Source organism: Scophthalmus maximus, chromosome 21, assembly GCF_022379125.1.
Source record: "Scophthalmus maximus strain ysfricsl-2021 chromosome 21, ASM2237912v1, whole genome shotgun sequence".
In the NCBI taxonomy this organism is placed as follows: Eukaryota; Metazoa; Chordata; class Actinopteri; order Pleuronectiformes; family Scophthalmidae; genus Scophthalmus; species Scophthalmus maximus.
In genome coordinates this window covers 10,567,353-10,593,028 of record NC_061535.1, presented here as the reverse complement: position 1 = coordinate 10,593,028, position 25,676 = coordinate 10,567,353, and the positions used below count along the sequence as shown (strand labels likewise).

General features: G+C 42.9%; 1 protein-coding gene and 1 long non-coding RNA gene across 2 annotated transcripts in view; one reads left to right on the top strand and one right to left on the bottom strand.

The window, feature by feature from the left end:
- LOC118291366 overlaps window positions 1–22,061 on the top strand; it is a 131,397-nt gene extending 109,336 nt beyond the window's left edge. The window contains exon 3 of the long non-coding RNA XR_004786635.2: window positions 21,260–22,061. This is a non-coding gene — a long non-coding RNA (uncharacterized LOC118291366). The remainder of the gene's footprint in view (window positions 1–21,259) is intronic.
- The window catches only part of si:dkey-225n22.4 (collagen alpha-1(XXI) chain), a 37,747-nt gene continuing 16,262 nt past the window's right edge, over window positions 4,192–25,676 (bottom strand). The window contains exons 19-32 of the mRNA XM_035619599.2: window positions 22,772–22,825; window positions 19,805–19,849; window positions 19,662–19,706; window positions 18,034–18,087; window positions 16,864–16,917; window positions 14,555–14,626; window positions 14,047–14,082; window positions 12,465–12,509; window positions 9,271–9,303; window positions 8,329–8,484; window positions 8,049–8,103; window positions 7,663–7,857; window positions 6,324–6,401; window positions 4,192–5,802 (exon numbers count right to left, since the gene is read on the bottom strand). Of these exons, the coding sequence (XP_035475492.2) occupies window positions 5,615–5,802; window positions 6,324–6,401; window positions 7,663–7,857; window positions 8,049–8,103; window positions 8,329–8,484; window positions 9,271–9,303; window positions 12,465–12,509; window positions 14,047–14,082; window positions 14,555–14,626; window positions 16,864–16,917; window positions 18,034–18,087; window positions 19,662–19,706; window positions 19,805–19,849; window positions 22,772–22,825 (1,110 nt within the window). The 3' untranslated portion in view covers window positions 4,192–5,614. The remainder of the gene's footprint in view (window positions 5,803–6,323; window positions 6,402–7,662; window positions 7,858–8,048; window positions 8,104–8,328; window positions 8,485–9,270; window positions 9,304–12,464; window positions 12,510–14,046; window positions 14,083–14,554; window positions 14,627–16,863; window positions 16,918–18,033; window positions 18,088–19,661; window positions 19,707–19,804; window positions 19,850–22,771; window positions 22,826–25,676) is intronic.

Here is a 25,676-nt window from a genome sequence, read left to right as displayed (position 1 = left end):
TTCTTTCCCTGTATGTAAGGAAAGAAGGAAAGCTTCTTCGTGGACAGGAAATCTGTGCACCATTTCACAAAAATAAAGTACAGAGCATGTACAGAATCTCAGACGTCATCAACAGTCAGAAGTCAGTCAGTTCATGGTGTGAAACAGTGGTGAATGTCATTTTTGCAATCAGTTGATTGTAATTTCTTCTTTTCATCCCGCTTGTGTCTCAGCAGTGGAGCACTGAAACAATCTGAAGAGCACTCAAAGTCAGAGAATGTTATTTTTTTTCCAGCATTTTGTCAAAAATAGCAGATGGATTACAAACAGTACAATAATGCTTAAAAAAGCAACGAAGTTGAACTCAGAAGCCTCCTTATGAGTATTGTTGGCATTGCTCTTAACCTGCCAGGTTTCCTGAAAACACGCTGATATAAGTAGCCAGTGGTTGTACTTGAACAGAGCTGGTGTAAAAGTGGCACATTCATTTTCCTGGTCCTGTTAGTTTCCTGTTAAGGTCCAAATTAAATTCAGACTGGCCTCCTGTTGTCTTCAGCTGTGAAACTCGACTGGTGTTTGTGTTGAACTCACCGGAGCTGTGGGTTAGTAAAACCCACTGTGCTACTCGGCTCTTCCTCTGTGTTCCGCTGGCACTGCTGCTGCACATCTACAGCATATGTCACACCTTTACCTGTTTTAGTCATGAAAAGCATGTCAAGCAAAGTTATTATGGATCAGTTGATCAGAAAAGCTTCTTTGAATGCAAACAAGTTAATCTGACACATTTGCGTTTACACATATTGTTGATTTTTGTAAATTCAATTACGGCCGCTGGAGAAAGATAATACAGAATTTAAATTCCGTAAAGTTGGATGACTCAAAAGAGACAGATTTTTAAAGAGGGTCAAAACTGAAGCAGCTAAAGCCATTATATCCTGAGGAACAGGGTCAAACACAAAAATCCCTGGATCCTCCATTTTATACAATTATATACTCAATAGTATCTGTAATTATACTACAATCTTCTTGGCCTCGGGTGCCACAGAGTTGGAGGTCGTACCACTGCCAGCATTGTTCACCCTGAAGAATTTGGGAACAGCTTTTCAACCGTCAGCTGAGCTGGTAGGAAGCAACTGGAGCAATTTACCTGTACCCTGTATGACCTACATGGTTGTAGCGATGTAAATTATGCAAGATGTCAAATGTTCAAGAGTGAAAAGTCAGACGTCTACCGCCAAACAGGGATTCCTGTCATAAGCACACTCAGCGGGCAAAGTACCATTCAGCTGCATCCAGGAGTTGTCCGCAAAGTCAGCCACACACGCCTCCGTCAGTGGCCCATGGTTGGTAGATTAAGTGAGACTTCTTTGGGATTGACTGGATGACAATTCCCTCAGACTCTGGGTGGCATCCTGGAGCTTATGTGCTGCTGGAAGGGAGACAGACTGAACAAACTATCATCACCTGAGAGAACATATTAAACTGTTATGATCATACGTGATCGACTCGAGGCTGCCAACAAACAATAAAACAGCTGACAAACAATAATTTCATAGAGCTATGCCAGGGTCAGACTACAAGACATCAGCACGAAGGCACTACGGAAGATGTGGCCTGTCAAGTGGTTTCAGAAAAAAGAAATCAATGGACATCAGTTAAATGGCTGACGCTGCATCTGGGACGCCTCATGATGTCCTGACAGAAACACTAGTATGTTGGATTATTTATTTATTTTTACCTTCCACGATGGATTTCATCTCCTCTGCGACAATGACAAACAAGGGATGAAGCCAAGCATAAATGTAAACCTGGCAAAGCAAAGGAGGAATGATGTTGTCTGGGTCGCAAGGTGGAACTGTGACTCGGGAAAGCTTTCTTGAGCTGCGGGGCACCAACACTCGGCCTTTTTGATGTTTCATTGAGTCCGTACTTCCTTTTCACTGGCGTAACACATTTTGTAAAACTGTGGAAAACAGTGATTGGCCAGGGAGCAATGTGTTTTTCTTTCGTGTCTCTCAGCCACAACATGAAAAAGATAGCAGCATTTTTAATATAATTGAGGAAAATTGCACAGAAGAAAGTGAAAAGTCAGCTTTACATAATTAAAGTTTATTTCAATATAAAATCACTTTATAACAAACATAATAATGCAATGATTTTTTTTCAAAAGTTGCCTGTAAAATGTACAAAAATATCATCGTAAACATTGCATTTTTTCCAGCATTTCTGGATATCAAACACAAGATTAAGTTTGCGAATGATACAAAAAATTGATTCTTGCTCAAATATATTTCAGTTACAGAAGATTGAAATGCGAAGAAATCCTTGAAGAGCTTGTTCGACCCCTGTATTCTGAAGTGATACAATTATTTCATTGCAAAGCTCAACTCAAAAAATGCCAAATGTGACAAATCATGTCACCGTCTGCACTGGAAGATCATTTCTACAGCGAAGATCGCTACAGATTGGCTGACACCTTTTAGTAGGTGTCAGTACTCAGGAATGACAGATAATGTATGAGATATCGAAGAACAAAAAAAAAGAAGGCTTCTCATGATAGCGATGATAGTGTTGAAACCAACTAGAGCTGCACCTTTCAGATCCACATTGTTAACTGTGAGACCGTACCAAGAAGAAAAACCGGAGCTGAGTCAGTAACAAAAGCAGAAGTAGCGTGACAGTGATGTGCTGCTGTAAAAAACTTTAGGTATGAGGCAGGAGGGGGTGAACAAGACATGTGACTGTGATGCAAGAGACATCAGCCTGCGTCCTACCAACAGTAATATTTTAGTTTTCCTAAACTGTATTCTATTGTGTTTTCATTCTAACACTATATTTATGTAATATCAATTTGCTTTGCCAAGGTTAAGTGTTAGTCTACAGTACGTAGTCATGCAGCGCGGAGGTAGGTGTGGTGGATGGTTTGGTGCACGAGAGACCATGGATATTGTCAGCGTGTCTAATGTATTGTTAGGGTTTAGGCTGGTAAAACATGTGGTTACAATGGTTACTGCAAGAATCTAGTACTTTAGTTTCATAAAGTATGGCAACTCAAGAGAGACAAAACAAAAACAAAGAATCCCTTCCTTCCCACAATGCAACAAATTGCATCTTTCCTCAGATTCTCTGTACCTGACGATGTGCGTTACACCAAAACCCCAGGATGTCAAGCCAAGACAAAAACAGACCAAAACACTTTAACTTAAATATGCAAACAAGGAAACTGAAAATGTGGAAGCTCAAAACATAATTTGAGACAAAAGCTGTGATATCTAGCATGCCATTAATTTATATAATTGTATTTTCATTTTGTTTAAATTGTGAGAAAAAGCACTGCAAAAATAACTGTAGTAATAAATAGTAGGATAGTAATTTTAAAATTGTTACTCTTCCAGCAGGACTGTTGGCTTAACACACACTTAACGTACATCCTTACCACATTTTAAGACTTGAATGACTCTGTACACCGCAGCTTGCTACTCTTACAGCAGAGATATTATGAAACCTGTCAAGTAAAAATTTACAGTTTGAGAGTAACAAACACTAGTTTGGAAATTCCTCTGAACCCCACAGAGAGGTGCCAACCTGTTTGTTGCTCCACAAGGCATCCGAAATGGTTTCAAGTCTTTGACAGAGATTTGTGATTACGTTTGATTCCTACCTGTGTTGTTAGCCATGTCGCTCCATAGGGAACAACACAGGTAGGGAACGAAGGTGCTGAACTGAACGAGGAAGCCATTCATGAATCCTTAATGAATCTAAACTGTTTACGAGTTGATGCTTTTTGGAGAGTGGAGCTGCACAGCAATATGCAATCACAGTGCACATTGATGCGGTCAAAGGCCTGGGCTACAGTGAAAATAATAGAAAAGCAAGCAATGGAAAGTTGACATGAATTGAAATAAATTTGCCATACAGTTTTAAATCCTATTGGGACTAAGCCTTACTATGGGGGAATGCAGGGATGGGGTTTTTTTCTGATCCAACACAAGAGTAATATAGTCATCTTCGCTAACCACAACATACTGTTGATGTGTTTTTTTATACTGGCTTTTTTAGCCTGTTTTATCATTATGAATGGCACACCTACATTCTCAAATGATAGCCAATATTAAAAGTGGAAGTCTCAAATAATAACCAGCAGCATACTCACCACTCTGACACTTTGGTAAGAGAGTCAATGTTTTAATTGACTAGTTATTTTTTATAGTTTTATTATTCATAATTAAATTATATTTATTAAAATATAGATGTTTCAAAGTTAAAGTGTATGAGGCAATAGATCAAAGTGGGGCTAATATGGAAATAGTGAGACTTCTTTCTCAAACGTGAGAGGATATGAGTAAAAAGAGGGGGAAAACAGAAATAAATGTCTGTCAATAATATAAGCCTGCATAAATCTGCAGTTGAGGTAAATAAAGGCCATTTTTAAAAACGTGCTGGTATCCCATGTACACTCAAATGCAATGCAAAATAAGTCTATGTCATATTGATAAACAAAAGAACAAAGATGATGGGTAAAAATACACAGTGAATGGATTCTTACAACCCTGTCTGCCACAGTGATGGATTAGTGCATCCCCAGAGGGGATCACGTGTACAATGCACTAAGAGTAGGCTGACAGTGAAATAATGCTCTGCTAACAAATAACGTTGTGGTTGGAGTGATTTCATCTGCAAGTTTTTTGTCATTTATTCATGAACTTTTTAAAGTTCTTAATCCTGACCAACTTAAACGTTTGACATTTCCACAAGACGAAAGATGGAAGGTGTGAGCATGGCATTCCCTTTCCTTCGTTATGACACATCCTAATTCATCACTAAGGAATGTATTGTAATTTTTCACATATTTGGCAGATACGACGATTTTCTCTGAAGAGTGACGGTAGATTTAACCTCATTGGTTGGTATGAATCTCAAATGGTGAAGCCGAAGGAACCACAGCTTTTAAGCACAGTATGATAGATCATCCTTGTCCACTTCCATTTATAAAATGTAGTTATTTGCAGTTTAAGCAAAATTTTGTCATAATCTGGAATAATTAGTGATTTTCAATTATTTATTATGAATCAGCCCACAACAATTTTGCTTGGTTGTGAAATGGAGATCTGAGATTTGTCTATTGGCACATAAGGCAAAAGTTCTTATGTTGGAAAAGCCCAAAGTCTATTGGCCTCATGCATGGTGACCACTCATAATTCACACTCACATAAGAGTGACTCAGGTAAATTAGGAGGTAGCTATTTTGTCATGTAATCCCAAATCTCTTGATTAATAGTTACACACACAAAAAAACACATCTCAATTACAGCCATTTTGGTGCTCATCAGACTTAGATAGTCAGGATTAGAAACCACCATTTAAACCTGCAGTCAAACTTTAAAGTTTGAAGTAGCCATGTTATCCTGGTATCGCAGTAAACTATACTGCTGACCGTCTTTGATCATGGATTCCATAATCATGAATCAATGCCCTGCCCGTTTCAGTTTTACTCAAATAATGTGGGTATGTCTGCCTCCACTGCAGCCGTTTTTCCACACACTCTGTCACAAAGGAGTCAACAGTCTCACACATTTCTGTGAATCTGTGATACAGTAAATCACTTCATCAAAACCTCTCCCCCACTTCCATGTCATCAGACGTTGGGTCCTTTGCTGTAATGTTCTCTGAGGTTGTAGGTCTGATAACACATGGAAACATCACACACCCCTGGAAGCCCTGGGCTGCCCCGTTTACCGGAGTCTCCTGGCGATCCTGGTTTTCCAGGAATTCCCTGGTTGCCCGGATGGCCGATTCCATCGAAACCACGAGGACCCTGAATTCCTGCAAGGATAAGGAAGGACAAAATACAAAATGTAGCCAGAAAAATGAAACAAGACTTTATTTTGTTACCGGTATTTCAGCCTCATTTATGGAAAGGAAGTCAAAAGGTTCCCTTAAGTTTGATTCATCGTTCTCTTTCTGTGAACTAAAAATAACACACTCTGGATCATAAATTACATCTACTCGCACTGTATATGATGACTTAATGGACTATTATGGCTTCCACAGAGACATACCGCACTTCCTGTCTCGTAAGCTGACCTCACATCTTTCGCTATCAAGCTGTTACTAATAGGCCTCATTCTTCAACTAAGTACAAACAGGATCCACCCACGAATGTATTAAGAATGTAAGACGATAAACAGCCTAGGTGCATTTCTGGGGAAAAGTGCACAAGTGCATAGATGTGAAAGCTCAGATATCAGAACTCTGCGGTTGCTAAAATAGCGGCAACTTGACAAAATTAAAGATTGGAGGGATCACTTCAGAAAAACATGCTGATCGGAGAGCTTTTTACATACCTGGCTGTCCAGGTGATCCAGGAGGTCCACGGTAACCTTCACCTTTGCTGCCTTTGAGTCCTTTTGGTCCCATGTCACCTGGGGACATAATATGTCTGCTTTAACGAAATATATAGATAGAGCATCTATTAATGAGCTGTCAGGTTCAGAGGTGCAGGAAAGTAAAGGTTATATGTTCCCTTTGAGCTAGCAATATCCAGACATGTGCTTCATAAGAGTCTGCAGGCTTTCGTTGTCAAATGTTCTAGACGTATCATTCAAAAGTCACACAAAAAATATAAACAATCATATTAGGCCAACTCAAATTTCTCACTTTTACTCTATATGTGAAAAAAAATTAACGGAATTTAAACTTAAAGGGCTACTCCAGCGATCTAGTATTGCACTTCCGTAAACCTTGGAGACTTACAAGAGACAGATTGAACAGAATAAGTGACATAATCAATAGAGGAGAGAATAATATATCCCGACATGTAGTCTATAGAAGCTTCAAAATGCAGGATCCTGCACTTCCCATGATGCAACTTGCCCCCAGCTTGAACTGCAGACTTACTGATAGAAAGTGTTTCTGGGTTTCTCAAACTAAACCAAACTATCCTGTCGGAGACTGAATACAACTACCCTTTTGATATGTAAACCGTGCAGACTGACCCTTCAATTGTGCAGCCCTGAACAATAGTATTGAGCAATTTCATCCAACTAGGCAACTACAAACGATATTAAAACGAATACCTTTACATTTGCAAGCTGTGTTTGCGTTAAACGTCGTCCAGGACATAGGGTACATACAAAACCACTATTTTCCCTGCAGTCGGCTTTTATTCTCTTCCCTCCTCCCCCTTAACCAAGCCCGACACCTCTAAAGTTGCTCCTCTCCTGACCTAACAAGTTGAAATAGTACACAGGGGTAGAGTGGTACAGTTTGGCATCGTTCACGGCTGATTAGCCATTCCCCCGTCTTGAAGTGGTGATAAATCAAAGGCGGCTTATTGGGATGCATTCAGTATTTGTTGTCTTTTGCTCTGCTGGCTTTCACTGATGTTCACTTGTTTAATGATCTTGTTTCATGGGCTACAGTGAACATCAACACATCCACTTTGTTGGTTGACTCTGTTTTGATTTTAATCGCTGATAAAAGCAGCAGTAAATTTTGTCTCCGCTCATGCTCACAAACTTGTGTTGTTCTTGTTTTTTCTTCAGGGTAAACAGTGATTTTTGTCACGGTCTCAGGCAGCGTATTAGACCCCATCTTTAAGAAAGCATTGTCTACAGATAGCATAAACTGTCCTAAGGTGTTGATGAATCCCTTATCATATTCAAACATTATGGTTCATATCACCTTTGAGGCCTCCAGGACCATGAAGTCCAGGAGGTCCTGGGTAACCGGGAGAGCCACTCCTGCCTGGGTAGCCTGGAGTTCCCATGGAGCCTTTGGGTCCTGGTGCTCCTGGCTCGCCCCGGGGTCCCTTTTCGCTCTCGCAGGGTTCACACCGAGCTGGGGGGGCCAAGGTCCGGAGCAGTGCTGGGAGTTGGTCTGCAGGGCACAGCCAGAAGGTGCTAATGGTGTCATACTATTGGAATTAAATATCCTTTCATATCCTCAGTTCCATTCAGTGTTCAAAGTCAGGAGGTCTATACAGATATTGAGGATCAGCTTTACATTTGACACAACAAATTCAAACAAAATGTTCTGTCTGTGGTTGATGTAAAAACAGATATACTTACTACGCAGGACATCAGTGCAGAGCTTTAGCAGATGTTCATCTGAGGGAGGTTTGCCCTGCAACACACAATCACTGGCTCAACCTGTGATGGGGTATGCGTGCAGATTCACAGGATCTCAACCCTCCACTGTTTGTCTTCGCATTCAGTAGCCCACACAAACTGACAGTTGCACCCCTACTGCACACAAACATAACTCCCCCCAGTTCAGACAGGAAATCATTGATTGTGTCTTTGAGCCCAGTTATTTCTCTCATTTTCGGTCAGGAGGAGGTTCACTCACCGGTTTCCCTGGGTATCCTGGCTGGCCTGGTTGGCCCGGCAACCCATCCTGGCCAGGGAAGCCCCTGGGACCCACAGTACCCATGTGGCCCGTGTGGCCCATGTCACCTTTCTTCCCTTCATGCCCCCTGGGGCCCATGTCACCTGTCACACCTTTCTAAAGAAGCAGAAGGAAGGACAGAAAATCTAGCATCACAGGACACAAAAAGGTGAAACTTAGGCCTAGTTTCTCAAACTTTAGTTCAGTCGTTGTTTGCCGAGTGCAGCCGCTAAACGCTTTCCAAATGTTAGACACAGCTGTTAAGCTTTGGTGCTGTGAGATAACCTTTCTAAAGCCAAAAATCACACATTAGTTATCCTGGTTTCTCTTGCTTGAAAAGAAAAGACTTTTTTGGCCGACCTCTGTCTGAAATCAGAGAACCATTGTTTGTTTTTGTTAAATTACAAATAATTATAAGTAGCACATCTGCCACGGTCGTGAAACTTCATATGTCGTGTGCAGGGAACGGGAGGCCCTTCAGGTACAAAGGGGACTTAACAAACAGTTAATCATATCAGTTAAAACTATACAGCATTGTAATGTTTTCTGCTACTTCACTGGTATTTTATTAGTTATCAAAAAGCATGTTGATACAGTGGATGATAAATGATGTTCTCCAAATGCTGCAGCAGTTGCACAACCGAGGGAGGCTACGTCTCCCTAAATTGTGATTCTGCAGACAGTACAGTAAGTGTTTGATATTTAAGATGTGTGTGCGCCTTTAGAAAGGAGCGCTTTTGTGATGTATATTTTTGCCCGGGGGGCCAGATTTCCCCCCGCCTAGAGGTATTGGCTCTGTAACTCTTCTATTGCAGCCGTGCAGGCTTGACAGGGCTTCTCGCTGCGGTGAAGAATAAGACAGAATGGATTATATCTAATACCGCAAAGTCTAATTCGACAAACCTCTCCTTTCCCTCCCCTGGGTCCCACTTCGCCCTGATGGAAGAAAGAAAAGAGAGCAAGAGAAGGGGTGGGGAGGCAAGAGAAGAGGAAGAAATGGAGAGAGACAGTTAGAAACTTCTGCTCACATATCAAAGGCTGAGACAGTATGTCAGAGGAGATATGCCCGCTGCTCTGCATTGCTGATGCAGAACCGCTCTCTTTGCTGGTGGCTTACCAGACATTCTGGATTGGTTACTGTAATGCATTATGTAAAGTTTTTTTTTCTTTTTCTAACCACTTATGTGATGAAAAAATGCATTCGCAGATCTCAGTCCTTAAGAAAAAAACACCAGTTCTCTGAAGTACTAGGACATGTGTTCGAGGCTCTTGCCGTGGTTGTGTTTCCCTAAAAAAAATCCTTCCTCTTTCCTCTTCGTGTGTCCTCCCTTCCTCCGTGACCCGGTGACTGATTCAGCCAACCTACTGCTGCTGGGACGCCTCTTGGTAAACTTCATCGGTGGAATCACAAGAATATCACATCACGGAGCACAGCAACTCTGCTTCTCCCAGCTAACATTCTCCAGCACTGTATTTACACCTACAGTATGCACTCACTGGGGATGTACAACAAGTTGCCGTTTAGTGTTGAATTCCTAAAAGAAAATTTAAAACATACCGGCACCACCTACTCAAAAATGTAAGAGGCGCCTTTATGCAGATGATGTGATTGGAACAATGATCATCCTTATTTCAAGGATCAAGGGTTCCTACTACAATAGAACTTTATAGAGCTTTTGGGACTTGAATAAGAAATGCAATACTCGAAACAACCTCACACAGGAAATAAATTAAACTGTCATGCACTAGTGGTGGCAACATGAGAGAATAACTCTCTAAAGCCGAGTATCCACACTGATTACCAACAGCAGCAATGGTTGCCTGTTTCAATTATAGTGCTCATATCCTTTGTCTTTGTTGGCCACATTGTTTGTGTCTTTCATTGCTCTTTCATTCTATTTTACATTTAAATAGAGATGCCGACAAGGAGAGGTTTCAGTTGTCAGTCGCACATCTGACAGAGCAGGTCCGCCCCTCGCGGGAAGTACAAGTGCCTCAAAACGACATGCGTTTACATCGGCAGCGAATTCAAGCAGCCGTAGAAAGTTAAGACGGGAAGTCGGGCCGCGAGGCAGTTGGATTTTTTTTTTTTTGCCTGGCTACAAGCTGTTGTTGGCTTGTGACCGAACCACAGGGATTTAGATCAACGTATGAGGTGAGGAACTATGGCCGGAGTTAGTGTTAGAGGTTAGTGTAGTAGAGAGGTCTTGGGAAATCCGTGATTGACGGTGATGACAGATGGTTCGTCCACTCACCTGCCAGGTTGTTGGTTTTTTTTGAAAAGCCCTACCCTTCTTCCGAACAAATCCTTGCGATATGGTTCCTTTCAGCAAACCGTCTGCTACGTCATGCTCGCGACGTCATCACAGTCTCGCAAGAGCCTCGCTCCTTGCGATAAATCTTAATGCCACGTTACTCAGTGGTGGTCGGTTCTCCCGCGACGCATTTTGAACGTGTGGGAATCAGCAAGTCTGTCATATTCATTTCAGCGGGTGACACACTTGTGATTCACTGCCGATGCTTCTAGCCGGGAGGGCGTTGCGCGTGGAAGTTGGGCTACTCTCAACACTGTGGATTCACAGAGTGTGAACATTAAGCTGCATTCTCGGAAATACAATCGTTTTATCTGTCTCAAGTGGCACAGACAAGAAAACACAATTCTGTCTCCCCATGATGCAATATAGATCCTACTGCTCAGCCTCACACACACACACACACACGCTGGACGGGCTACATTGTGCAATCCTTATCTCGGGATCTGACAATCGATGCCTCAGTAATTGATACTTACTGATTGATTCTACTCAATCAGTTGAGAAGCTTGACTTGAAAGCTCGAAATTGCAGACAGAATGGCAATTTATAATAATATTGTGCCGTTTATCTCATTGCTCATTACCAATTATTGATGATGATGATCATCTGAGTATGGAGGAACATGTTGAACCAGTTAAGCTGTTCCGCATCTTTTACGTCATGAAACCTCTTTTCACCACGTCGCCCTGATCAAATCATTCCTCACTGCCAACGTTTTTGCAATTATTTTCCATTTAAATGATTCGAAGTCCATCTTTTTTTTTTCCAGCATTAGCCGATATATCATGTACAGTTTATATCACAATGTTGGCTTGGAAAAAGCTATCATGGCCACAAGAGATCTCCAAGCTAGCTCAGTCTCTCACGTTACAGTAATTTCACACAGTTTATTCAAGAGATAAATCTGTCCGCTGCCTAACTCTGTGGTGGAGAAGTTCACACTCTGGAAAGCAATGGTTAAAAAATGTCCATTTTGGACTCTCCACCTTAAAGATCAGCACTGCTATGACAGTGTTATACAAGCAAGCTTTGTGGTGAGATTTAATGTGGAACGGATATCTGCAACAACCCACAACATGAAGTCATCGACCTGTAAAGCAATGACACATATTTCCTGAGGATTTTTCTATTCCGAGGAGACAGAACCGATTCTTGCAAAACCCAAAACATAGAAAAAACCAATTGTGAGCAGCGTCGTCATCACTGCCATCTGACATCAAACACCTCGGCAAAGAGAAGCAGTTCCAGCCATCGCATTACCGAGGTGTGTTCAATAATTTAGCATGGCCCCTCAAAAGATATTCTGAAAATCAAAATGGCCACCATGTGAGTCTACTATTTTATATTATTCTATATATTTTATATAAATAAAATATATAATAAACATATTTAATTCATCATTTCACATTATTTTTTTAATCACAGAATATAATTAATTACTGTCATGAGTTGTTTTTTTTCATACTGTCTTGTGGGACTTATACATCCCAAAAGCTAGAGGTTCCCCATCCCTGGCTTATAACCTTTTCTATTTATGATCCTAACTCAACCCATAGTCCAGCATAACCAAAGGGACGTTTTTAAGACGTTCTAACCCTAAATTAGCTCCTAGTAAACGGGGACTGGCCGAGACATTGTTCCTCATTCTCATGCCCTTGAGGGGACATCTACTCCCAGCGACTGAACACAAACACACATTTAAGCCACCAGTGTCTCTGCTAAAACCTTCGGAAACATAAGCTTCGCTGCCACCCAGTGGCAGGAGAATGACCCTACACTCACCGACACGCCAGGATTCCCCGGATCTCCATCTCTGCCTCTCTCCCCCTGCAAAGACATACATCATTATTAACTGAAGGTGTGTGTGTGTGAATTTGCTTACAGACACGCAGTGTGTGTGCGTGCGTGTGCGTCTGCGTGCATGTGTGTGTGTGTGTGTGTGTGTGGGTGGGTGGGTGCGTGTGTGTCGGCAAAGGATGAGACCGAATGTGTGCAACAGCAGTGTGTCAATGCGGCTTTGTGTGTGCGTCACTGTGAACTGGTCCATATCCTCATGCTGTGAGTGTGTGAGCAGGAGGAAAGGTCATGATTACCACTAGCAGCCAATAAGAGAAACCCAGGGAGAGTGGAAATAGGAAATGGCTAACAGTGACCTTTAACAAACCTGACTTTTTATCTTGTGTGTAGCTTTCCAACTACATCCCGCAGCACTGTAACACACTGCTCTTCTTTCTCTGCTCCGCTGGGCCCCCACACTTCTTTTTTTCCATTAGCGCACGTACAAGGGAGCAAGTGAGTCAGAGCCTTCATCACATGCTGTGATTGTTAGATAAGATATTGAGACAAGATAATCCTTTATTCGTCCCACAACGGGGGAAATTTGGGAAACATTGTTCACTTTTGTGATTGATGCCGCGTTCACAATGGCGGAAGCAGAGTGGCTGATGTAAATCAGTGCAACGTAGCACATTTAGATTTTCTAGCCAAAGTTTCAATGGCGGTGGAAAGTCTGCGGTCGCACAGCAGATCGCTGCGACACCGTCTATTCATGGATCCGCGAAGGACGCCCCTACTTGAGCAGTAGAAGTGAAATCCTGAAATCAATTTAATTAAATCCGCTCCTCTTTTATCATTAGCTCGGTGTCATCAGACGTGTTTGTCAGTTCCAGGTTGGGTCAACCCCGAAATTGGCGAGAAGCTCCTCTGGAACTTGAAGTCATTAGCCTGGAGATCAGACCAATCATCCAACTGGTCCGGCCAGTCACAGCCAAATCAGAAGCAAACCGAGAGGTTCCGGGTCTCATTGAGGATTGGTTCCGGCGAAACTTAAGTTTTGTAACTTTAAATCCATCCATTCATCCATCCATCCATCGTCTACCGCTTTATCTATATAAGGGTCGCGGGGGGGCTGGAGCCAATCCCAGCTGACATTGGGCGAGAGGCGGGGTTCACCCTGGACAGGTCCCAGCCTATCGCAGGGCCACATACAGAGACGGACAACCATTCACTCTCACATTCACACCTACGGTCAATTTAGAGTCTCCAATGAACCTGACCCCATTCTGCGTGTCTTTGGACTGTGGGAGGAAGCCGGAGAACCCGGAGAGAAGCCACGAATACACGGGGAGAACATGCAAACTGTAACTTTAAATGTGTCGAATAATTGTTAGCTTGTTAAAAAATACCACAGCATGCCTTGTGGGTTAAAAATGTCCATGCGACTCAGATAAGTCACACCTTTTCAACACATTCGAAGACGTTTCTGAGCAAAGGACCACCTTTAAGATCAGTTTTTAATGTTTGAATCCCCTTATTGATAAGTTTTCTATCTTAATACAGGAGTTGTGTGACATGAGTACAATACCTGTTGTCCTTTGGAGCCGGTCTCTCCTCCCTCCCCCTAAAAACATAATACTGAGCATTAAAACATTGTCTTCACACTGACAGCTTGGCATCTAAATAAATATAATGCTGCTCTCGGGAATTATTACTAGGACACATAGCCTCGGCATCCTGTCGACACTATACTGTACAGAAAACAAACGCAGCATGTTGAACAGACTGATCCGGATTAGGAGTGTTTGTACTGTATTCGTGTGCATAGGCGCACCGCTTTTGAAGTTCGAAGGACGACCTTCAGCATCATTAAAATTAATCATGTCATCTAAGCAGGAAAAATAAATAATGCATTGACAAGTATGTATAATGTTAAGCCGTCATGTAAATCATGTAAGCTCCTGACAGCTGAAGCCATAAATCATTCACAAAGTGACGCCTTTGTGTTAAAAATGTGGACTTCACTAAGCGAAAACAAAATTATTTTACTTTGCTCATGGGCGTTGTCGCCATTGATTTCTAATGGGCTTCCTGACCTTGTGACCTTTGAACCCCGGCATCCCCATGCCCCCCGGCAGCCCTGGAACACCTGGCTCCCCCGTCGAGCCCTGGAAAACGTGAAAGGTTATTGATCTTAGGGAATCGGTGGATGAAAAGAAAAAGGGTTTTAAGAAATAAAAATATTCCTGAAGTATTTCAACACTGGATGCAAAACCATAGTACCCATCATGTCTTTGTTTGGAATCCAACAAGAGAGAATCGTCATCTTGCAGATGAAAAAAAATTTAAAATGAAAAAAAAAAATTCTGATGTGCGTATGTGTGTGTCTTGCAATGTCTTCCACTCCTGAGTTATTGAGTTGACGAGATTGGACATTTTGGCAAAGTGAGGACATTGAATGAGTGTGTGTGTGTGTGTGTGTGTGTGTGTGTGTGTGTGTGTGTGTGTGTGTGTGTGTGTGTGTGTGTGTGAACATGAGCAGCAATTCATCCCTGAAAGAAAAATATTCTTAGCCAGTAATCAAGGTTGAATAAATATGTTATAAAGATGGTGGAGAGAAAACATTTCAAGCAACCTGTGAAATTGTGAGTTCCACATTAAGCTTAAGTGAGCTCTGCTGTGGAGGATGGCACTTTTCACCCGACCATTGGTTACCTGCAAATTGACTTAAAAACAAACTGAGGCGCCACAAAGAGTATCTTCCAACACCGCAGTGGCTGACATTTATGGGCTTGATTTGCGGAGAAACATCTCAATTAGCCAAACGAGTGGCATTTCAAGTGTCGCTGCGGAATCCTTAACCGCAGGCTGGTGAAAAAAGGAAGTGTGTGTCGCAATGGGAGGAAATGGACAAGGGAATGACATTGGTTTGGGGGAAGAAAAAAAAAAGAGAAGGCGAGAGCTGTCGCCCTGATCACACCCTGATCCCTCGAGGGGGGATTAAGCAGTGCCCCTGCTAATCCCACCACCATGTTGAATTATCTCAAACCCACACTTTAATGTGGACGGCAGTGCAGACGCGCTGGGACTGGGGAGCACAGGTGCAAACGGTGTGAAGGCTATCGGACGAGCGAATGCTCTGGGACACTCTTAATCACTCGCAGGCTCCGTCCACTTCATGCAACTCATTGGACTCATTCCACACGACCCCTAGTGTCTTTGAAATCCAAAAAAAGGGGTCAATTTGAATCAAATCTGTGCGTCTCATAGTGTCTCGGATTCCTTGGTGCCCGTCAAAGACCTGTACTGGGTTGAAACACCGCCAATGAAAGCTTGGAGGAGGCCATGACTGTTCTAGCCTGTTGCACGTCACTTTTCTCATTTGTCATCGCGTTGCACAATATTCTGTTGTATTTACCCGGTGGCTCAAGATAAACAACCTCGTGCGATTAATGTGTCAACTGTTCCGATGGCGGTCGAAACAGAGTACGCACCAAAAGGCGTGATCGTAGAAACATAGATCCCTCCACATAACATGATATATAAATGAATATTTAAGCCTGGAAGAGGACTTTTGTGGTTTCTGCACTGATATAACAGTTTTTACATTTTGCTGTGTACTGGATAATTGAAAAACAAAACAAAAATCAACACAATGTATTGTGCACAGGGGCGATTCTCTTACCCACCCTGTAATGCACCGTGAAGGAGCCCGGTGGCGAAACATATTGGTTAAATAAATAGTAAGAGGGATGTTAAATGGATCCACATCCTTTGGCTCAAACTGGGCAACAAATGATTCATTGTAATCTGCATTTGAATAAAGAGCAGCCTCTGCGGGTGCTGCCACCTTTTTTTTTAGTTCTCCTTTCATAGTTCTTACATGTTATTTATCATAAGTATTATATTGATTCTCATTACCTACTGTGGTCTTTGTTTTGAGCTTGTTTTGATTTTGCACTGTTTTCTTGCTGCATATTTGCTTATTCATTTCATAGAAGTAGAGAAAAAACACATTTGTTTTTTACTGTACTCTACTTTTTACAGGGTTTACATTTACAGACTTGAATTGGGACAAAATATGTGTCAGTATTCATTCTGGTTTTGTGTACCACAACAAATGGCAGTGATTTTTTTTTTAAACTGGCAGGTGGACACAAGTATATTATTAAAAAATGACGTCGGCAAAATGCAAAGAATGCACATGAAAAGGCAGAAACTAGCAACATTAGTTGGTAGATCTCTGTGAATATCTAATATATGTGCATAATACATAAGAAACCCACCAAGGCAGAAAGGATAGACAGCAAAAAAAGAGGGGGGGGGGGGGGGGTGTAAGGTGAGGTTAGGGCAGTGGTCAAAGGAAAAATTGTAATCTGCTTGATAATCCCCTTGCTCGACTCACCTTCAGGCCTGGTGGACCAAAAGAGCCAGCAACCCCTGGATCGCCACACGTTCCCTAAATAAAACACGCACACACACACACACACACACACACACACACATCACGTTTGTGCGGGAATACCAGTGAGAGCCTCCCCCTTTTACAACACGCTATCCTAAATCTAATCTTTAACAAGGCCCAGCTCCTCGTTTAACAATCCCAGAGACCAGCGCTCGGGTCGCCGAGGACACATCAGAGAGTGGCGCTGCCATTTGCATTCATGCAGGTGCGGCAGGCTGGTGCACAAAGAGGTGGAGTGCAGAGGAATATAAATCACAGTATGTGATGTGTAATCATTATCCCCTCAGCCAGTCGCATTATTGCTCTCGGCAGAGTCCTGCTACATTTTCAGAGCATGGAGCACATTTCTATAAAAGTCTGCTTTTAGACTACAACGAAATTAGTGCAATCAGAGAGAGAAAATGGCGGCCAACATGGGATTGTCATTGTTGCGGTATTTATACAAAGGCCGTGTTTGTAAAAATTCACACACTATGGCAGTACATACTGTACACTGTGTGCTAAATGTAACATGATATTCGATATGATAGGTTCTGTTTGAAATGATGAATTCTGAATTGAAGAGATCCATCCATTGCCCTTGTGCTCTAGTCTTTTGAGAAGACAAAGCCTACACTGATTTTACACATAAAGGTCAGTTTAATGTCAGTTTTGCAGCTTTTGGGGGGCTAAGAAATATCAAAGTCAGCGGTGCTTTGATTTGGACCTGTGTCTGTTATCTTGCAAATCATGCAACATTGCAAACGTGCGGTAATAAATCCGTGGAGTGGCCCTTCGCTCTGTACCTTTACTCCTCTCATTTGTAAGCTCTGCATACATGTCTGAAGACGGTAAAAGCCAAACTAATTCCATGAAGGAGGGAAATGCATGCATACGGACTTCAGCAGTCCAAATGTGAAGTGTCCTTGGCAGAGTGGCATTCATCGAGTATTTAGAAACACCTACAAATTGACTCCAAACGGGCTGACTCCCCCCCCCTCAGCAATTTTCTCCACGGGAACATCAAGAGAACAGGGAGGGAGGGTACAGCAGCAGAACAGGCTGCTGTGGTTAGGGAGGGAGAAGCAGGCTATTAGCATAATAACTAATTATAACGTTCAACGAACAGACCTTGGGACCATCTTGGCCGATCTGTCCGGGCGGCCCCCGGGGCCCCTGGATTCCCTGGACAGAGAGAGAGAGAGAGAGAGTGTTGGGAGGAGAGATGGAGAGAGAATGAGATGAAAGAGACAGACACTACGCTTTGGGCTGAATGTGACAGAGTGCATGAAGGCTTAGTCAGGAGGCACTGAGGGAGAAATGAGATGGCACCGGTCCACACACACACACACACACACACACACGCACACACACACACACACGCACACACGCACGCACACACACGCACACACACACGCGCGCACACACGCACAAACTCATGCACGTCTACATACAGAATGTACACTTGCACATGTAAACACACCATGAGTTTGCATATTCAATTGTGCATTGTGGATGTATTGAGTTTGTGGAAGCACTTCGTCTTCAACAGTTTCACAATAAAAAACGCTTAAATTGATAAACTCTTGAGGTTTTAGGACATTTGCATGTGAAAATGTGGTTTAATTCATTTTTGGTTAGTGAAATAGTTCAATGTCGTTAGTTTTGTTGTGGGAACACAGTGAACGTGGATGCAAATACGTATATATGAAATACATTATTTCAAGCGATGGAAAACAAACCGTCGCATGCGTATTGATCAACAAGCAGCTAAACCTAGAGTGGGAACATTTGAAATGCCAAATTTGATTGGTATGGGTTGGGTGAGCTGACATTTAGTTTCTCGTGTCTATCACATGATTGTATGTTGCTGCCTGGCTCATACTACCCCCTCCTCTTGACAGCGTGCGTGTGTGAGTGTGTGTGTGTGTGTGTGTGTGTACTTAATAAGTGCGGTTCATATAAGTCAGAGGCTCACTGCGGGCATGACGTCAAATCAGTTCTCCTTTACTTCTGACGAGAATAGAAAGAAACGGATGAAGACTAAAAGAAGAAGCTCATGGATTGGGGAAGTGTCCGGTGCAGGCTTGACGGACAGAGGTCATTTTGTGTATTTATTCCGCACAAGTTATTTCTCATATGTTTCCTGTTTTAAACGTTGAACCATGACCATCCACCAATTGATTTTAGCAGGTTAGTGCAATGCAAATGTGTCTTATTCAATATGTGATACACAATCAGTGCCCCTTCACGATTCACTGGACCTATTCTTATACTCCGTGTATCTGTACTGCCTAAGACTGACCACAAGGGGGCAGCAGAGCGGTGAACACAGTGTCCAGTCATCACCGTGGAGGACTCTTATATTCACAATGCTCTGCTGTAATTCCATCTGACCGTGTGTAATCGTGTTTACCAGAGGGGGGTGCCCTTACTGTGTGTGTGTGTGTGTGTGTGTGTGTGTGTGTGTGTGTGTGTGAAGCCGTAACACCGCACACACACACACTCATCCGACTTTGCCTCTAAATTAACAACCACTCACCACCTTAATGGCACTGCTAAATGAATCAAACGGTCTCATATGGTGCCCGGGCCCAAATTAACGATCTCATTATGAGACCACTGCGGAGACGGTACTGGGAGCAGTTTTTTATGTGTGTTATTCTAGTCTGGGAGATTAAACTGCGGCGCCCAAAGACGAGCGGGAGAAAAAAACGATTGACCCCTGTCAGATTGTTGATGTCACATGGCGGCATTACCGTTATTCCAGGTAGTCCCTGTGGCCCAGGCAACCCTGTCTCTCCCTGAAAGACATTCAAGATAACATTTAATGAAATGATTCAGGTGACTTTTAGGTCATCAACAGCACTGACACCTGTCCAATTTTCTGATCTGAATTTACCAGAGGTCCCTGTAGGCCCACTTCGCCAGGAGGTCCCTGGACACCCTGTGTTAATGAGATAAAAAAAAAACAACACAGTTACAAATGATGTATTTCAACCCAGTTCCAGCAAGATTATATATATATTATAAATGTATTCATAAATAACTACTTTTGCACTGTAATATGCTTTTAATATCCTGTTAAATGCATTCCACAAAAATAGAGATTTGGGGCAATTTTCATGTCACACTGGCAACAACCATTACTTTATTACATCTTTTTCTTTTCGTTTTTTTTTTTCTAATACTGTATTTCACCAGAATAATCCACTCAGTATCACCGCCGCCTTCCAGGACAGCAACGGGGCACATTTGTCCCCGGCCTAGTGGACCTGCCTAGCTAATTTCATATTGTGCCGCCATAATACTCGTGGCTATTTTTGAACACAGCACATTTGACTGCAGGAAGTTTCGGGAAATGTGGATTCCCCGCTCTGAAAAGCATTGGGCCACTGTCATTACAGTTGCTTTAAAGGAATAGTCTGACATTTTTTTGGGGGGGGGGGACAACGACAATATTCACTTTCTTTCTAAAGGTTCAGCTTTAGATTTGGGTTTTAATTTAGGTTATTTTCATCTGTTTCATCCACAAAAATATATCAGGTGGATGTATATCAGTGTCACTATCACTACATTCTGTGTGTTGGACAATAACAACCCCACTATTTGGAAGCTGTCATGTAAAGGTGAGAGATTGTACAGATATATATATTCATTGAGTAAATATGAGTAGCGGTTACATTATATCTGTGTCCCGTCACGTCCTGTCCACTGTCAGATGTGAGCCTGTAAGCTCTATTGAAGCCTCGACTCTGTGAACCTGCACTGATGATTCCGCTACAGATAAGGTTGCTGTGTTCAAGTGTGTGTGTGTGTGTGTGTGCGTGTGTGTGTGTGCGTGTGTGTGTGTGTGTGTGCGTGTGTGTGTGTGCGTGAGTGAGTGTGTGTGTGCGTGTGTGCGTGTGTGTGTGTGTGTGTGTGCGTGTGTTAGTGTGTGTGTGCGTGTGTGCGTGTGTGTGCGTGTGTGAGTGTGTGTGTGTGTGTGTGTGATAAAGTCAACTCAGTGTAATCCCTGGGGTTTAAAATATGTCTGTTGGATCAGGGTATCAGCAGGTGTCTGACATGGTGGCTTTACTTTGGAAACAACATTGGGGCTTTTTAGCATAAAAAAAACATCCTGTGCGCTCTCTGTTGCTCCCTCCTTATCTTTCTATTTGAACTTTTTTTTCTTCTGAAAAACATGCGCACCAATGAGGGCGATAACAAATATTTTACGTTCCAGGAAACCATTCACAGACATCTCAGAGTGAAGCGGGCCCTGCATCGCAACATTCATCTGAAACTCATCCATCTCTCAGCGGCGAACCCGCAGGTCCGAGGAGAGACGTATGATCTGTCTTTTTTTTTTTTACAGATCCTGGTTATCGACACATCATCATACCTTCGACCTGAGGCGAGCATAGAGGGCAGAGCGGGGAAGGGCGGGATGACAGATCAAGTGAGAGGCCAGAGGAGGCCATCACAAAGACTAAATGAATTAACTGAACTGAGTCACTCAAAGCAGTGACTCAGTTCAGTTCAGTTTGGGACAGATCATCGGAAGAATAATTCCCCTTAGGATAAAAGCTGAGGGTACAATCAGCTCTCAGAGGGCAGATGATATTTTCCTGTGCACGTTCCTTGACAAAGGAAACGGAATCAGCCAAGCTTGGTAAGGCAACAAGGGTACGATGAGTATCTTCGTCCGGCACTGTGTTTGAGAAGGATCTTCAATAATTAACGCGTAATTTACCCAGCAGGCCCGGCACAGCCGCACGAGCATGATACTCTTTTACTCTCCGGACTGCGCGTGGACAAATAATTCAACAGGGCGGATTATCACCAAACTGGAGGAGGTGATGGGTCAAAAGGTCAAGGTCAACAAAATCTAAAGCTTATATCGATCAGAAGAATGTGTCCCCATCTTATATCATCATATGACAAGAATATTCAGTGGAAAAAGACTCAACACAAACTATTCCGCAGACACTCTCAGTGGCAGGGCAGCGTGCCGCTAGCTCGGATTCATTAAGGGTAAGTGTTACGATGCAATTAGAATGGGGACAATGTAGTACAGTTAAAGTATTTACAATGATAAAAGCTGCATTCGTAGGTTTTGTTCCTCAGTGTGTAAACATCAGCCTGATTGGGAAGGGAAGGGTTTGTTTGAGGACACAGTGGGCAGCTGGTGTGTGTGTGTGTGTGTGTGTGTGTGTGTGTGTGTGTGTGTGTGTAATGCATGTGTACATCACTATTTGTGCTTTGCTTTACATTCTGCCCCTGATAAAGTGTGGGCGTGGGTTGTGACAGTGATGAGTTTCCCAGTCGGACTCTTGCAGACAAAGGTTTTTTTTTAATATGCGAACATTTAAAGTTCATAAAAGTGGCAAAACATTCGACATCAAAACGGTCTTTTCCCTGGAGGACTCGAAGTAACAAATGAGAGCTTATACATACTATACCTCAGGTAAATTCATCAGCTTTGTGCAATAGCTTGCACGCGAAGGAAACCGTATTGTTCTATTTTAATTGAACCTGTCTGCCGATGCTCACTGCCCACTGCATTTGTATTCGGGCTGTGTGCGTGTGTGTGTGTGTGTGTGTGCGTGAGTTTACAAGCAGACAGCAGTGTGTAAAAGCGCCAATGAATCTCAGCTCTCATGTTAACGTTCCTGATTATTCTCCCCTTCAAATCTTTATGGGGCCAGTTAAAAGCGAGCTGCTTGTTATATCCACAGAATGCTGAGTTGACGGGAAACAGGTTTCCTGAGCGGTCCCCGCGTTCACCCGCGGCTGTGACACTCTGTCGATTAATTTCTCTTTATATGTTAATCAGCCCCTTTCTTTGATGCGTACGGCGGCGAGTACAAGATGATCGGTAACTTACCGGGGCACCTTGAGCTCCAGCGGCACCGGCCAAGCCAGGAGCTCCCATCTGGCCCTGAGGACACATCAGGCATGTCAGCACCTTTCACTTTACAAGTGCTGTTGGGAACATGAGTTCCCCCAGCGTTGCATTACTTGTACAGTATCTGTCATTGTCTTTTAGCCTGATATTTCTGTGGAATACAACATGAGATTAGAAGAATACATGGTAGCTCCGCTTGCAGTATATAGTGCAGCAGCACCGTAGAGCAAGGGTGAGCGTTCCCGGCTTTGTGAGGAAGTGAGGGAACGAAAGAAAAAGAACTCATGAATAAACCTGTGAATTTGCACACGAGCTTCATTCTGTATCCACGTAATCTCAAAAGGCAATGCATGTCAGCTTCTATGAGCATGACGCAACATTTTGATTGCTCTGATCAATATGCATGAACAAATCCTTCAGTCAATTCCAATTCAAAACACCCCAAAATACAAATGTTCAGACATAAACCTAGCAATATTTGGTTTTGGTTATCTATGAAAAGCAATGGTTCAGATTTATGCACTGCCTATAAAATGAGAGTTATTTTTTCTTGGGCTCTCTGCGTACGTTTGTTGGATTTGTGCCGTTTGAATTTAAAGGGAATATTTGGATTTGGCCTGTCACGAGTCAGACGCTGGTGGTGGTACAGTACTGACGCATGGGGCAAGTTGTGGTGCGGCGAGTCCTGCGGGCACAGATCTCGCAGCAAGGCGGCGGCTTGTTAAAAATAAAAATGAACGGCAACAAACAAACACATTTTGAGCCACAGCACAACATGCAAATAAAGTTTTTTCCGCAAGAATACTGTTTTACTGCGCGTGTTGAATGTGTTACGACGCAAGTGGAATGTGTACCACTACAATGCACTGGCACAGGCAATGACCATGTGAAACAAGCTGTGAAACATGTCTGCTGCTGTCGACCATTCATTTCTTCACAGTACTATCTGCATATACTTCAGATGTATGCAAGATTAATCTCTTGATTTCCATCATATGTAACGACATATGAAACTTAAGGTTGCCATTGTCCCAAGATAGACGGGTCGATACACATCGGTTTTAACTGAAAGTTGACACCTTACATGTTATTATTGTCTATAGGTGTTACATGTTTTGTGTCTGTCTTGCTTTTGATGTTAGAAATAATCGATCTCACTTTAACTTGTATGTCTTTCGATGTTTTGTGGCTCCGTTAAAAGATTAAATTCAACAAAAATCCTTTAATGTCCGGTGACGTAGCGGTTGAAAGATAAAACTGGCAAAATTCTTTACTTGACAACATTTCCAAAAAGTCCATTGGTTCTTTCTGCGGCCTTATATCTCTTAAATGGGTCATAATTGTATTTTTTACTAAAGATGAACTCTGTAATTTCCTTACATTTCACTGACTCAAACACAAGGAAATATTACATTTGTTCAGGACCACCAGAATAAAAGGGATCACAACAATCAAGCCAGCGGCAAATTAAAGCGTGAATCACCTTCTCCAAGATCTTCGACTCATAAAAAGAACAAAAACAATTTCGGCGATCTGTCTCGGCTGCAGCAAACACGACGGCACAGCGCTCATCAGTTACGGAGCAAAAGAATGGAGGAAATTGAACACCACACCTAAATTACACGGCCGAGGCGTATTATGAGATAACAGACTTGACTGAAGACAGTCAATGACGCATAGCATAGTGGTCATCCACACGGCAGCGCCTCGTGTCGGGTTGCACTCGGGGCTGTAAAGGCTCAACTTGCAGTCTGAAACTTACACACGCCTCACTTAGCATCCCCCTATCTTTATTCAAGAGCGTGGACTTTCAATTTAAGAACTTTATTTCTTCATTTTCGAGTTCAGCTCCTTCCTCCGCCTTCAGACAACTATGCAACGTAATGGAAAAAAACCTGCCTGGGTGGCCCAAAAATGTCTGATCTAAAGCAAAAAAACCCCGAGAGGCAATTAAAAAGCCGCCTTTTGAACAAAAGTACCTGGAACTTTTAGTCCAAGGAACTTTTTCCAAAAGCTTCTTGCAGACTGGGGTTCCTTTGCGTTTCCAGCGCTGGTCTAAAGACCAGTGGAGATCAGGCCCGGACAACCGGGGGCCACAACAAACTATTCCACTCCATTCACCCCAGTGGTGGTAATACAGAAGAATTTGTAGAGTACTACCCCTAGACTTTTTTTGGGGGGTAAAAAGATTTCCCCAGAAGTTGACTTGGACCCTGGTCCTCTTCCCGTTCACCTGCTCCACCTGATCTTCCTCTTGGCCTGGACTCCTCTATGGTCCAACTTTAGCCCCGGTTCAGCGCAGCGCTCCGAGTGTGACACCGCGAGGTAACGAAGCACTTCCCCTCTGTTGCAGCTCCCTGCAGACACAGAGGGTTAGCCGGGTCTCACCGACGTATATTTGAAGTGCAGAGCTCGGCACGTCGGCCGCGGGGAAACAACTGAATTAGCTCCACGCCGCGTCTGTCCTCCTTTGAAGTGTCCCGCCGCACTGCGCACATGAAGCCGCGAGAGCAGCAGACCTCGTAATTACACAGCCAAGACGCCCACCACGGCCCCAATAAATGACACCATGACATAAATCTCTGAATGTCTACGACAAGAGAAAATAGACAAGTGCCCTGACACTGTGCTTTCGTGTAAGCAGACGAATCTGCCACTTCACCCTGCCACATATTGTTAAAAGACTGAAGAGACTGCGGCCGCTTGACGTCTTTAAGCTGAACTATACTTGGATGACTTCACATTGATGGTCGGATTTTAAAAAAAAAAAAGGTCAATAAAAGATAAAGAAACCAAGCAGAGAAATACAAGCACAAACAATAGACCGACCAGATCTTCTTTTTTTTATAACAGAGAAGAAACTAAACAGCAGGTTCCCTATTCT